Source organism: Equus przewalskii, chromosome 2, assembly GCF_037783145.1.
Source record: "Equus przewalskii isolate Varuska chromosome 2, EquPr2, whole genome shotgun sequence".
NCBI lineage: Eukaryota > Metazoa > Chordata > Mammalia > Perissodactyla > Equidae > Equus > Equus przewalskii.
The window spans coordinates 118,554,635-118,567,676 of record NC_091832.1 but is presented as its reverse complement, the minus strand read 5'-3'; the positions used below and the strand labels follow the sequence as shown (position 1 = coordinate 118,567,676).

Sequence of the window (13,042 nt, the reverse complement as noted above, 5' to 3'; positions counted from 1 at the left end):
GCAAAAAACATTTCATCAGTGTCCTGCTTCAACTGTATGAGATGGGTGCACATAAAAGGCGCAAACATAAAAAATACAGACACAGATGTGCTCACTCTTGGTGAGTGGAAGAAAGCTACTGAGAAAAACAGCTGAGGTGAGAGATTAGTGGAGGAAAAATAACAATGTAAACAACTGGGTTTGAAAATTCCTTCACTCAACCAGTATCTTGAAGTTTCTACTTCAAGTCAGGTGTTTTTCCAGCAGCTGGGGCAACGACTATGAGCAAGACACAATGTCTGCCCTCAAAGAACTTGGAGTCGAACTGACTTAGATGGGGGAAAAAAAGGTCAAAAATAGGGCAAAAGACGCTGATTTCATCATGAATAAAACCGTTCACACATTTCTTCAGCGGACGAATAATACTAGTTCATTCCTTTTGTATATTTTCCCTCAAAAAGCTTTCTGTCCCAAATAAAAACAGGGACAAGAACCTTGAAAAGCAGCCACTGACACTTCTAAAGGAACTTCCTTCCACTCGTTCCCTTTCTCCCCCTCCACAAGGGAACGCTACACCTCGACAGCTGGCTAAACCTTGAAAACCAGAAACCAGCCAAAGCTCGAGTTGGCACCTGCGGTGAGCCATGGACAGCCGACGCCACATTCTCTAGCCTCTCCTCTAGGCCCCCTGGGAAGCTCCTTTGCAAGCGCCGCGTACAGTTCCGAGGGCTCAGGGGTGGTGCGCGGGAAGGCGGGCTGGGGACCGCACTTGCAGCAAGCTGCCGCACAGGGCTGCACCTCTCACTGCGGACACGCCGGCCACCGCCGCACCAGCCCCACCCATCACGAAGCAGAAAGCGGGGAACCCCAATACCTGCCTCTGAGTGTGGGGACGCAGGCGGAGGCAAAGGCAACGGGCCGGGGCTCCAGCGCGGTCGCTGCGGCTGCCCCAACTCCTCTGGGCGCCAGGCCCCACACTGCAAGTGCTTCCACAAACGGGGCCGCTCCCGAGCGCCGGAGGCCCTGTGCCGGCGAGCTCAGCCCGCCGCGTTCCTGGTCGGAAGCCGGCGGGGGCGCGAGCCCAGCCCTCTCCGCGTATAGCGCCAGCCCCGCCCCTCAACGCAGCTGAGCCCTTTCCTCTGACCTCACAGCCCCGCGACGCAACCCTGAGCAAAGTCCCCGACGTCCGGCGTCTTTCCCCTTGCCTCATCTGGCGACAAAATGTAGCGACTGAAGAAGAGGTGCGGGGGGGAGTTGCCGTTATTGGCTTTATTGGCTGAGGAAGCCCCACAGCGTGGTGTAGCACAGGAAGGTGCGACAGAATTTGTAGTCGAATCTGCGGAGCGCGCTCAGGCGTTTAGCGGGGACACCTCGTGGGGGTCCTTTCTCATCGCCCTCGTGCTCCGGCGCCGTCCCTTCTGCTCCGGGCGGAGGCTGCGCGGCGTCCCTGTCTGCCCCTTAATGTGAGTGTCCGCGGAGGGTCCCGGGGTGGGTGGGCTGCGGTCGAGGAGTCTCCTTCGCTTCCTCGCCTGCGGGAGACAGGGTCTGGCCCGCGGGAGCTGGGGGAAGTTGCTCACCCAAGCACCAGTCGTGGCATGGGGAAGTAGGGACGAGCCCGGGACCTTCAGACGGGGCCCAGGGAAAGGATGCTGCTGGAAAAGATAGATTCACAAACATGTTCACTTTTACATGTGTGTGTGTGTGTGTCAAAGGACTGGGGGCGGGGAGACAGGAATTCATTCATTCCGCGTGTGGTCGTTTCGCGCCCTCTAAGTTCCAGGCACTGTTTTAGGCATTGGGTAAACAGCAGTAACAGAACAGGTAAAAATTCCTGTCTAACTAGTTCACATTTTATTGAGTTAGACACACACTAAATACAATTAAGAAAAACATACCATGTTTTAGGGCGTAGTGAGTGCGGAAGAGAAAAATAATAAAGCAGGGAAGGAGCATATAGGATGAAATTTTAATGAGGCCAGGGAAGGTCTCACTGAAAAGCTGCCTTTCGAGTAAAGAGCTGACAGAATGAGAGAATTAACCGTACAGCTATCTTGGGAACGTGCGGTTAGGCAGAAGGACTAGTCACTGCAAAGGCCGTGAAGCGGAAACGCCTCAATATCGAGGAGGCCTGTGGGTCAGAGTGAAGTGTAGGAAATAAGCCGAAGACAAAATCAGAGAGAGCAGGAGCAGGTCAGGAAGGAGCTTGAGGGCATCTGAGCCATTGGCGGGTTTTGAGCAGTGGAGTGGCATACTCTGACTTCCTTTTAAAAGGATCTCTCTCTGCCATGGAGAATATGTACCACGTTCTGTAGCACTGTAAGAAAGATGTTCTTAGAGTGGGGTAACTTCGCAATTAGATTAGGAAGCAAATGGAGGAAAGGAGTTTGGAAGATAAGAATAGAGATAATGGTAGGAGAAGAGAGAAAAAAGATTAAAATTACTATAGTTTATTAATTCTGATATGCACAGTTTTCTCATATGTACATTTCTGAGATAGTAGTGTATCTTATAATTGTCTTAAAAGCACTAGACTAAGAGGCAGTTGTGATGTAGTTGTCAATGCCCACACTTAAAGCAAACTGGTTATAACTGTTAATAGTGTCATCAGTTCGGTTGAGTTATGTGTACTCTTGGTATATAGCGTTGTTGAGTTTACTGTTCATTTTAAGTATCCTTTAAAAAATGATTTAGCATTAAAATGAAAAATTATTGTGTATGTAGAAATACAGGGAAACAGAAATGTGATATAAGATAAAAACAGGGCTAAATTTAAAAGGGGTCTTTCAAATAATACAGGCTGCAACTAAGTGATAAGAAAGCATTGGGTTAGCTAAATCAGCTGTGGTTTTTTTTAAATGGTACGTAAAGTAACAGAGCATCTTATGATTGGAGCCATTTTACAATTGATGGCATCTTAGATTTGACAAAATACATACTTCGAGTATCTAAGAAGAATATAATTTTTTTCCTAATTGCAATTCTGAAGTAGTGAAATTAGAGTTTTGCAAAGTAGAGAGACATTTCCAAATTTTTGTAGAGTTCCTATACTATGAAGTAAAATTGCAAATCTGTACTTAAAACTTTCATTTCAAAGCGATAGCTTATTTGTTTATACGTCCTAATATTGAGAGCCTGGGACAGGGAGTTTGTTATTTAAAATAAATCCCTAGCAATTTAGAATTAGAGTGGGGAAGACTACTGAGGAGATTGCTTAGGTAAAGGGGAGCCATTTAGAAACGATAAGAATCCCAGAAATAATCTTTTATGTGTGTGATCAATGATTAAGATGTAGTCTCAATTCATGCATTTGGTAAAATCAGTTCCAGCTTTCATGAAGCTTTTAATGATTAGAGTCGTCTTACAATGGCATTTTAGATTTGAGAAAATGTGAACGTTGAAAAGAAAATTATTGTGAAGGGGTAGAACAATTTAGATAATACTGTTCAAAAGCTTTTTGTCGTAAAAAATATGTTCATTTTATTATGTTTCAATTTAGTAAAGGAAAAAGAAAAAAAGTCTTGACTCTCACTATCCAAACACGGTTAATGTACTCGTGTATTGTTCCCTGTCTTTTTTTCTCTATAAATGTTTTCTATTTGTAATTACTGTGCTTGCAGTTAAATATTATATCTATTTTAATCTCATAAGCATTTGTTAAAAAGATTTTAGCGCAAACTGAACCAGCATTCCCAGACTGTTTTAGAGAATATTAGTTCCGATAAATGTTAATAGGTGTTCCTTGGTTGGGATTCTGTGGTTAAATACATTGGGAACTGCTTCATAATTATATCCTTTAGAGAAATTACAGCTTGGACGTTAAAAGAGCTAACTCTAGAATCAGACAGACCTAAGTTTCAGTCCTTGTGTACTGACTAGCCACATGACTTGAGGCAAATTAATTCTAATTCAAGTTTTCTTCTCTGTGTAATGGAGATAATTACAGTATTCATAGATGATCTATGTAAAGCATTTAGCCAGTCCATAAATGCTCTACAAATGTTACCTATTATTACCATTATCATCTGTGAGAAACCCTACGCATATTAGCATATTAAAAGCTCAGAAGAGACTAAGGAAACAAAATTTTGAAATTCAGAGGGTACTCAATGTAAAATTGAAAATCACCGTGGAACAGTTGGCACACAATGAAATGAGCACTGAGTTGAATGATAAAAAGATTTGTCTGATCTTTAAGCGGTGTTGCTAAACCGGCACTGTTGCCCTAAATATAACCATTTAAAAAACTTTCTCCAGTTTACTGTGTTTCCCCCATTTGTCTGAAGTTTAGCGAGTACAAAGAAAATGTTTACTTTGGTCTCTACTATAAACCCAGCACATGGCTCAAAATCAGGGACTATGAGTAAAATTGAGGTCATGAACTTAAGTTATTTATGGGGTCCTGGCAGTAACATAAATGGCAGACAACAGAGAGTGAAGTCTGTGCCTTGTCTAAAGGCATTCACATCCAATTTTTTCTAACACTTAACTCTGGAACACAGGGGCGTCCCTGGTCTGTATGGCGACAGTTTGTAATCCCTAGAAGACACTAGAGATGGGACCAGACTGCGAAGAACGAATGGTTGGGTTGGATCACTGTCGTCCCTCTTTAGTCGCAACATTTTAAGACTTCATGGCCTGGACATGTGTTTTCCACTAACTTTGCTCTTTGTTCCTAACATGTTTTCTCTTTTTCTTTATGTCTCATGTTTTGTTTATTCAGTTATTTAGTTAAAAATAAATCCAGTTTTGCTGAATATTTCAAGTGATATACGTTTCTCAGTCCTGGTTTTATTTGCCAGTTTACAGTTTAAAACTAGACCTTAACCTAACCAAGTATTTGTAAACTTATAGCCATGTATATAAATTATACTTGTTTTATAATATGCTTATATAACTAAAAAAATATATATATATATATATAGCAAATTAGTGTTCTATAGTGTTTAAACTTAATGCATAAGAATTACCTGTAGGTTGCATGGTATTTTACATGCTTTTTTGTATTTGAGTGATAGACATTTCACTTGCTCTTCAGTAACCCATTATCCCCTTTTATATTGAGGGGGTGATATGTTTTTTATTGAGCATTTTATTGAAAGGAACTTTCATGTAGTTTACTTATAAAAGTGTAAGTAAATTCAAACTAAATTTCATAGCTGATTGTTATCCCTCTCCTGCCAAACTGGAATTATTACCTAGTCTTAACTAGCTGTAATCCTTTTTGTGTTTTCAGTTTGTGATACCAGTTTTTTGGTTTCACAAAAACTGGGATGGCAAGTCTTTTCATTTTATATTTCCTAATCTCTTAGCATCTTTAGATAATGATTTTGAGGATTATTCTGGTTTTCTCTCATTTATGTTTTTTATCGTATCATTCAGAGTTTTACACTGTCCTTTATCAGATTGTTTCCTCTTAGTGGCAGTATTTATGTGTTTAATATATTCAGCTCACTTGTGTTTCTATTTTTTTCTTTTATTTTTTTTGAGGAATATTAGCCCTGAGCTAATATCTGCTGCCAATCCTCTTCTTTTTGCTGAGGAAGACTGGCCCTGAGCTAGCATCCTTGCCCATCTTCCTCTACTTCATATGTGGGACTCCTGCCACAGCATGGCTTGACAAGTGGTGCATAGGTCTGCACCCAGAATCTGAACCGATGAACCCCAGGCCACCAAAGTGGAACATGTAAACTTAACCGCTGCGGCACCAGGCTGGCCCCTTGTGTTTCTGTTTTGAAATGTGGCATTCTTTCTTCCTAAACTTGTGCCTGTGCTTCAATATGTGTTTCAAAAATCACAGTTTGTTTAACTCACTTTTGTCAATGTATTTTACAGGTAGTTAATAGATTTTTCCACACAATGAAGTTATGTATCTCTTTTTCTCTTAGGCTAGGATTTAGATCTCTATTTTGCAAATGATTGTGAGTCTTAGTTTGGAAATGTTCTTTTGTGGGCCCGGGTGTGAGTCTCACGTTGTGCCTTGTCACAGCTTGGCGATGTGTGTGAGACGACTCTGGACCTGTGGGCGAGTTCGTGAAAACTATTTTATGCTTAAGTCTGTCTGTTTCTTATCGGTTAAGATACTAGTTTACAAGGTTTTCTCCTAAAATGTATCACTAATTTCACATTCAGTTTAGTATTTCTCATCAAATTTCTCTTTGCCAGGGAAGTGAAAATTACAAATTATGCCAAATCAAATACTCATTATATTACTCGAGATAGCAGTATTTCACCTATTGAATACATTTGGTCATTACTGACGTTAGACTAAAATAAAATAACATTAAACTAGAAGAGAGCTGTGTAACAAGGATATGAAAGTTCAGAAGGTGGGGCTGCCCCTGTGGCACCGCAGTTAAGTTCACATGCTCTGCTTTGGCGGCCCAGGGTTCGCTGGTTCGGATCCCAGGTGCAGACTTATGCACTACTTGTCTAGCCATGCTGTGGCGTCTCCCACGTATAAAGTAGAGGAAGATGGGCACAGATGTTAGCTCAGGGCCAATCTTCAGCAAAAAGAGGAGGATTGGCAGCGAATGTTAGCTCGGGGCTAATCTTCCTCAGAAAAAGGGTGATAGCTTCATTTTCAACTTTTGTACCTTTTCTTTTTCTTTGTGTTTTTCTAAACCGTTAAATAATAGTCCACATAGAACATGAGCAGTTTACTATGCCTTTTTAATTAATCCCCCATTTATATTTTCTTCATTTACTAGCAACTTTATAGGGTTATTTTTATTACTTATATCATAAATTGTCAACTTTAGCATAAAGTTTTTTGAGGGTTGGTTTTCTTTTTATGAAAAAGGTAAACCTTTCAGAAAGTTCTTTATATAAGATAGATATTGCATTGTCATTTGAAATTTTATAACAATCTTGTATCATTTGTCCATTATTAGCCGATTTTTCCTTTATCAAAAAATTTCACCATTTATTGAGTCTGCATCATTTGTTTAAAATCAGAATTATTTCTGCAATGCTTTTGTCTTTGCTCTACTTTTAATGATAACTTGATCAGGTAATCAGGTAAAAAAGAGAAATTCGTAGTATTGTTAATGATTAGCTCTGTGTTTTGTCAGTGTGACTATTTGTCTTAATATTTAGTAGTTTAAACTTTAACATGATCAATTAATCTCAGAATGTTTGCTTAGATGCATTTTTCTGTACCTTGACAAATGTTTTCCAATTTCTAAGAATTACTATAAAATTAAAATTGTAATTTTCTTTTACAACGGACACAGTATATATACTAACATTATTTCTGAGTAGACATATGATTAGTATTGATGTTTTCCTCATTGTTGATGTTTTTCTTTTAATATTTTTCTTTCCTAATTCACCTGTTCCTCCTTAAAATTATACATAGTTAAATAGACAGTAGAAATATCCCGTATACAAAAGTAACAAACAAAGGAGGAATTCAGCAGTTCTTTACTTGGGGACATAGGTGTAGTGCTCAGTTATAGCTTAGTTAAGGTTATTGTTGTTCTTAGTGTTCTCGTCTTGTGTCATAACATTCTGCAGTATTTTAAAGCTTTCCTTAAAATTTTCCAATCTAAAATGTAGGTAAATAATGTCTTTTCTGCATTTAGGAAAAAAATTGATTTCCTCTTGTAAACAGATTCAGGAATTAGTCTGTTTAACTTTTCTGCCATTTGTTGGGTTTGTTGCTCTATGTTGGAAAAATGTGTTTCTAACATATTCATCTGTTAGAGTAGAAAGTATTTTCCTTTCAGACTCCTTGTTCACGTGTTCTGTACAATAAATTTATTCCATCTACAGGATAATTTGTCCCTTTTATTTTTTTTTCACTTAGGATTCTCTGCCGTTTCATGGCAAAAATGGCAACCAGTGATGCTGTTTTGAAGAGATTGGAACAGAAGGGTGCAGAGGCAGATCACATTATTGAATATCTTAAGCAGCAAGTTGCTCTTCTTAAGGAGAAAGCAGGTAAGAAAATTTATAATATTCTAAGGAGATAGCTAAAATGAATTCATGTATTAACAGAGCAGAAAAAAATGTGTTTACCACATAAATTATTACTTCATCATCTTGATGATAACTTTTAGATTCCTTTAAAATTTTAATTTTGAGTGAAACAATATTTTAGCATTAAGGTAAATTAGAATTGGTATATGGTGAATATATGATACATAGAGAAAACAATGTATTATTTCAAGACTGCTAAAAGAAAATTGTTTAAAATAAGTTGGTATAGAATTAGAGATTAAAAATGAGGAAAATTGAGTGAAATCATATGAACTCAAATATCTCTAACCTTGTATGGAAGAGAATGTATACTTTTATATTACTTTCTACTCAGACATTTTCTGAAATGAGTTTTACATTTTTTCGAATACCTAGAAATTGCTATGATATGCACAAAAATATCAGTTCTGAATTTTTGCTTTTAGTGTTTGGGTTGATTTTTGTTCGTTTAAGTATATTTTAGACAAATTGACTCAGTAGTCAAGGTTAATGTCATAATGAAAATTCCAAAATCTTTTACCATCACTAATACAAATAAATGCTTTTCTCTGCTAGATAAGACTCCAAATGGCTTACAAAATCTTACATTTACTCTCCAAAAAATTTCTCCTTTGCCAATTCTTTTTTTTCTTAATTTTAAAATACTATTTTAATTATTTATTTTTATAGTGTTTTGTAAACACTTTTTTATTATTTTTCTTAACATTTTTAAGGAATTTTTCTTTTTTTCTTTTTTTTTTTTTTTGAGGAAGATTGGCGCTGAGCTAACTACTGCCAGTCCTCCTCTTTTTGCTGAGGAAGCCTGGCCCTGAGCTAACATCATTCCCATCTTCCTCTACTTTATATGTGGGACACCTACCGCAGCATGGCGTGCCAAGCAGTGCCACCTCTGCACCCGGGATCCGACCCGGCGAACCCCAGGCCACCAAGAAGTGGAATGTGCAAATTTAACCGCTGCGCCACTGGCCTGGCCCCGGAATTTTTCTTATTATTTTACTTAAAATTCTTAATATTTCTTTCCATTAGTAGCATGAAGAGATTAGAGATGATCAAGACTTCTTTGTGATAGCATGTATGTTGTAATCTGAGCTTTTTCTCCTACAGGTGTCCCTTTCTTAGCATCTTGACTAGCATTTCTATTGTGCTAACTAAAAAAAGGAAGCTTTCTACACTTGTTGTATGTTTATTCTTCACCTTTATCATTATTTTTTGGCAGCTTATCCTGGTGGTTCTCAGTGCCATTGCCCTATTTTACAATAAATATTTTGCAAAATCTCTTTTAATATCCTGTGAAGAACATATTTCTTAGATAAAATAATGTACCTATACACATATTTTCAAAACATACATTAACCTTGTATGTAATATAGAGGAGCACTAAAAAGAAAGTAATTTATAAATAGTGTAATAATAAAAATGTGTATTTCAGTAAGTAAGTACTTAGGCAGGACTTACTGCCAGATTTTTGAGGGGTCACATGCTACGTGGTTCACATGCGTGGAATCACCAAGAAGGCAACAGGTCTAATGCCGCTTGGTACAGGTCTTATTTAGTCTGCCTTTGTGTAGGCAACTGAGACACCAGAAGTAGCTTTCAGTCTTGTTTGTGATTTACTCAGGGTGATGGATAATTCTTTAGTAGAGCTCTGAACAAAGCAAAGTATAGTCTGTTCTTGATTTACATGGTACTTGATTTCTAAATTAGAAAATTCAGAGTATAATGAAAATGTTTAAGAATAGTTCTTATATATAAAAATTAGTTAGGATCTAGGCTCAAATAATTGACAGGATTTTCACCCATACAACGTACAACTCTGCAGGATGTGAGACAGTTGCTCGTTGTGCGGGTATATCTAACATATTGCAGAACGTTTGGCATCCCTGGCGCTTGCTCAGTAGATGCCAGGAACAACTCCCGTTATTTGTGACAATCAAAAATACTCCTGCAGATTTTTAAAATCCCACCTAGGAAGCAGTGCCAACCCCACCAAGTCATTTTTTTCCCTTTAGATTTTTGAGTACCCTGTTGCTCGCCTTTAACACACATTTTATCTATCTTGAGCAAATCTTTGAAGTTATTTCACTCATTGAATATTTGAGCAGCTCAATTTCTGAGACATTAGGAATGAAAAATTAGTTAGCAACTTTTACAAGGTGATGACTAAAAAGAAAGAAATGGGAATAGTTTTACAGTTTGGTATCATTATTAGATCTCAGACTTACAAATGGTAATTTAATGTATCTAATACTTGTCTCTATTTCTTACAGTTTATCTGTTACTGAGACTTTGAGCTGGGTTTTTAAGTTGTCACAAGCATCTTTATACAAGCTAGGAAAATGATTCATAAACAAAACCTTTTCTGTTCCATTATTATTTTACAGATTTTCTCCCCCTCCTCCTTTTTTTTGGTGAGGATGATTGGCCCTGAGCTAACACCTGTTGCCAATCTTCCTCTTTTTGCCAGAGCAAGAGTGGCCCTGAGCTAACATCTGTGCCAATCTTCCTCTAGTTTGTATGTGGGGTGCCTCCACACATGGCTTGATGAGCAGTGTGTAGGTCTGCACCCAGGATCTGAACCCATGAACCCTGGGCTTCCAAAGTGGAGCGCGTGAACTTAACCACTATGCCACCAGGCTGGCTCCCTTTTTTTGTCTTTTGAATATCAGGTTGTTTTAGTAAATACTGAACTGATATAAAGGAACTGGCCAAACATTTGGTGACTAGTGTTATCCTAGCTATGTGTATATTGGCTGTGTTCTTTTCAAGTAGTACTTGTGAGAAACCTTTTAGAAAACAGCTGTATCCTAACTTGATTTTCTTGATCCTAGTTTTGCAGGCAACTTTGAGAGAAGAGAAGAAACTTCGAGTGGAAAATGCTAAATTGAAAAAAGAGGTTGAAGAATTGAAACAAGAGCTAATTCAGGCAGAAATTCGAAATGGAGGTGATTAAATATAGAAATGATAGGCTGTTTTGATTTATGATAACTATTGTGTCGTTTATTATTTATGAAGTTAGGTATTTGCTTGCTTTCTCGTCTTGTCCTCACAGCAGCCCTTCTCGTGCATTCGTCCCCTCACAGAAGAGATAACGGAGGCTTCTGGAGGCAAATGATCTTGCCTGAGGTCATGCAAAAAGTGGCAAAGCCAAGCCAGGATTCAAGACTGTGCTTTAATCTCTGTACTATACTTCAGCTTGATCATCACTGTTCCCTATTGAATAGCTATTGAAAATAAGCCATAATAATATATAGTTCACATGCACTGAGTTTTGCCATATGCCAGTGCTTCCCATATATTATATATTTTATCCTTAAAGTTATGTGTATACAGATATTCTTGTTTTATACGTGAGGAAATGGAAGATTAGAGCTATAAAGTAAATTGCCTGAAATCATAATTTTTAGATTATCCAAGTCAGCAGATAATTATCCTTTCAACTGTTATGTTGTAAATAAAATTTAAAATTTTATTGAATTATTTTAAAGATGTCTAGGTAAATTTACATTATTTGAAAACATTAGTAATAATGGTTCTATTACAATTTCAAAGTACCACACAGAAAGGCATTTGGCTGTATTGTAGAAAATCCTTTCTAGGTGGGTTAAGGAGGCCCAAGTGTAGTCAGAGCCTCTCGCTACTTCCTTTTGACTGTTATTCTGCTGTGAATCATGCTGAATGCTTGGCATGAACTCTACCCTTAGTGAGCTTAAGTAAAATAAGGGAAAGTCAATAATGTATGCTTAAAACTATCGAGAAACATTGTTTGTCCATGGAAAATTTGGGGCTTGTCGATGTTTTCCAAGACTAGGAGATTTGGAATACAGGTACCGAATTAAACAGTTAAAATATTAGCAATGTAAAGCTGCTTTTCATTTCTCTTCAGTTCTAGAAGATTGCCCTGAAACATTAAACTTCTAAACTCCAGTCTTATTAATGAAGTGCTAAAACAAATCAATAGTTTGCCTTAAAGTATTGAATTCTGTCTAATGAAACATAAAATAGGGGTATCTGGAGCTTCCTTTACTAAAGGAGAAGCAGCCCCTGGGGAACTTAGACATACCTCAGAAAAGTGGTCTGGATTGGCTAGAATCTGTGCCGCTTCGGCATCCTTCACAAGATTATGTTTCTCCATGGTCACTAGGCTTATAAGAATGTTTTCAACATTGCTGAAGGAATTTTCTTTGCGTTTTTTAGAAAGTTTTTTTTTGAAATAGAATTATGGACAAGTAATGCTGTCTCTCCATTAGTTCCACTAATATAGAAATGACTATTATTAAAACACCTTCCCAGTTGATTGTTCAGTATGAAAGAAAGCCTGAGTGAAAAGCGTGCTGTTGTGCTAAGTCAGGAGGGTATAGTCTCTGAGACAGACTGCCTGGCTGTACATTCTTCCTCGTCTCCCCACTGTGTGTGATGGCCAGCTTTTTAACTTCTCTGTGGCTCAGGTTGATCACCTGTAATTGGTGGTATGAACAGAATTTACTGCTCAGGGTATTCATGAGATTTACACAAATTAATTCGTGTAAAGCATTTTGAAAAGTACCTGGGACATAATAAGTCCATAAATATTAGCTATTATTGTTGTTATCTGTAATTTTCTCAGTTTAGTTTTTAGTGATTAAACGAGAATCATGCATTTATTTTTTTTTTATTTATATTCTTTTGTTTTTTTTGAGGAAGATTAGCCCTGAGTTGGCATCTGCTGCCAACCCTCCTCTTTTTGCTGAGGAAGCCTGGCCCTGAGCTAACATCCATGCCCATCTTCCTCTACTTTGTATGTGGGACGCCTACCACAGCATGGCTTGCCAAGCGGTGCCATGTCTGCACCCGGGATCCGAACCAGCGAACCCCGGGCTGCCAAAGTAGAACGTGCGCACTTAACCGCTGTGCCACCAGGCCAGCCCCCCATTTATTCTTTTATCGTGATTAAAATATACTTAATTTCTTGTCAGCCTTTTTACAGTCTCAGACAGTAGAGATTTGATAATCGTATACAGTGACATTCTCTTTTGAAAGTTCATATTTGTATCACAGTTCCATAGTTTTCATCTTGTGTGTTGGTTTAATATGACTGACATTATCT

The 13,042-nt window shown here is 38.2% G+C and overlaps 2 protein-coding genes across 23 annotated transcripts in view; one reads left to right on the top strand and one right to left on the bottom strand.

Annotated features, from left to right (window-relative positions):
* Positions 1–1,126, bottom strand: part of TBCK (TBC1 domain containing kinase) — a 198,734-nt gene extending 197,608 nt beyond the window's left edge. For 5 of the 14 annotated variants that reach the window (XM_070611790.1, XM_070611792.1, XM_070611784.1 and 2 more), the window contains exon 1: positions 858–991. The gene's annotated coding sequence lies outside the window, so the exon portion shown is untranslated. Of the gene's footprint in view, positions 1–857 lie in introns of all 14 variants that reach the window. The other 9 variants (XM_070611791.1, XM_070611787.1, XM_070611783.1 and 6 more) reach the window with 5 other exon arrangements.
* Positions 1,127–1,131: 5 nt separating this feature from the next.
* AIMP1 (aminoacyl tRNA synthetase complex interacting multifunctional protein 1) overlaps positions 1,132–13,042 on the top strand; it is a 138,223-nt gene continuing 126,312 nt past the window's right edge. For all 9 annotated transcript variants that reach the window (XR_011537818.1, XR_011537819.1, XR_011537817.1 and 6 more), the window contains exons 1-3: positions 1,132–1,442; positions 7,787–7,920; positions 10,788–10,901. Coding sequence is in view for 1 of the 9 variants with exons in the window: in XM_008512806.2 (XP_008511028.1) it covers positions 1,441–1,442; positions 7,787–7,920; positions 10,788–10,901 (250 nt within the window). In the remaining 8 variants the exon portion in view is untranslated. The remainder of the gene's footprint in view (positions 1,443–7,786; positions 7,921–10,787; positions 10,902–13,042) is intronic.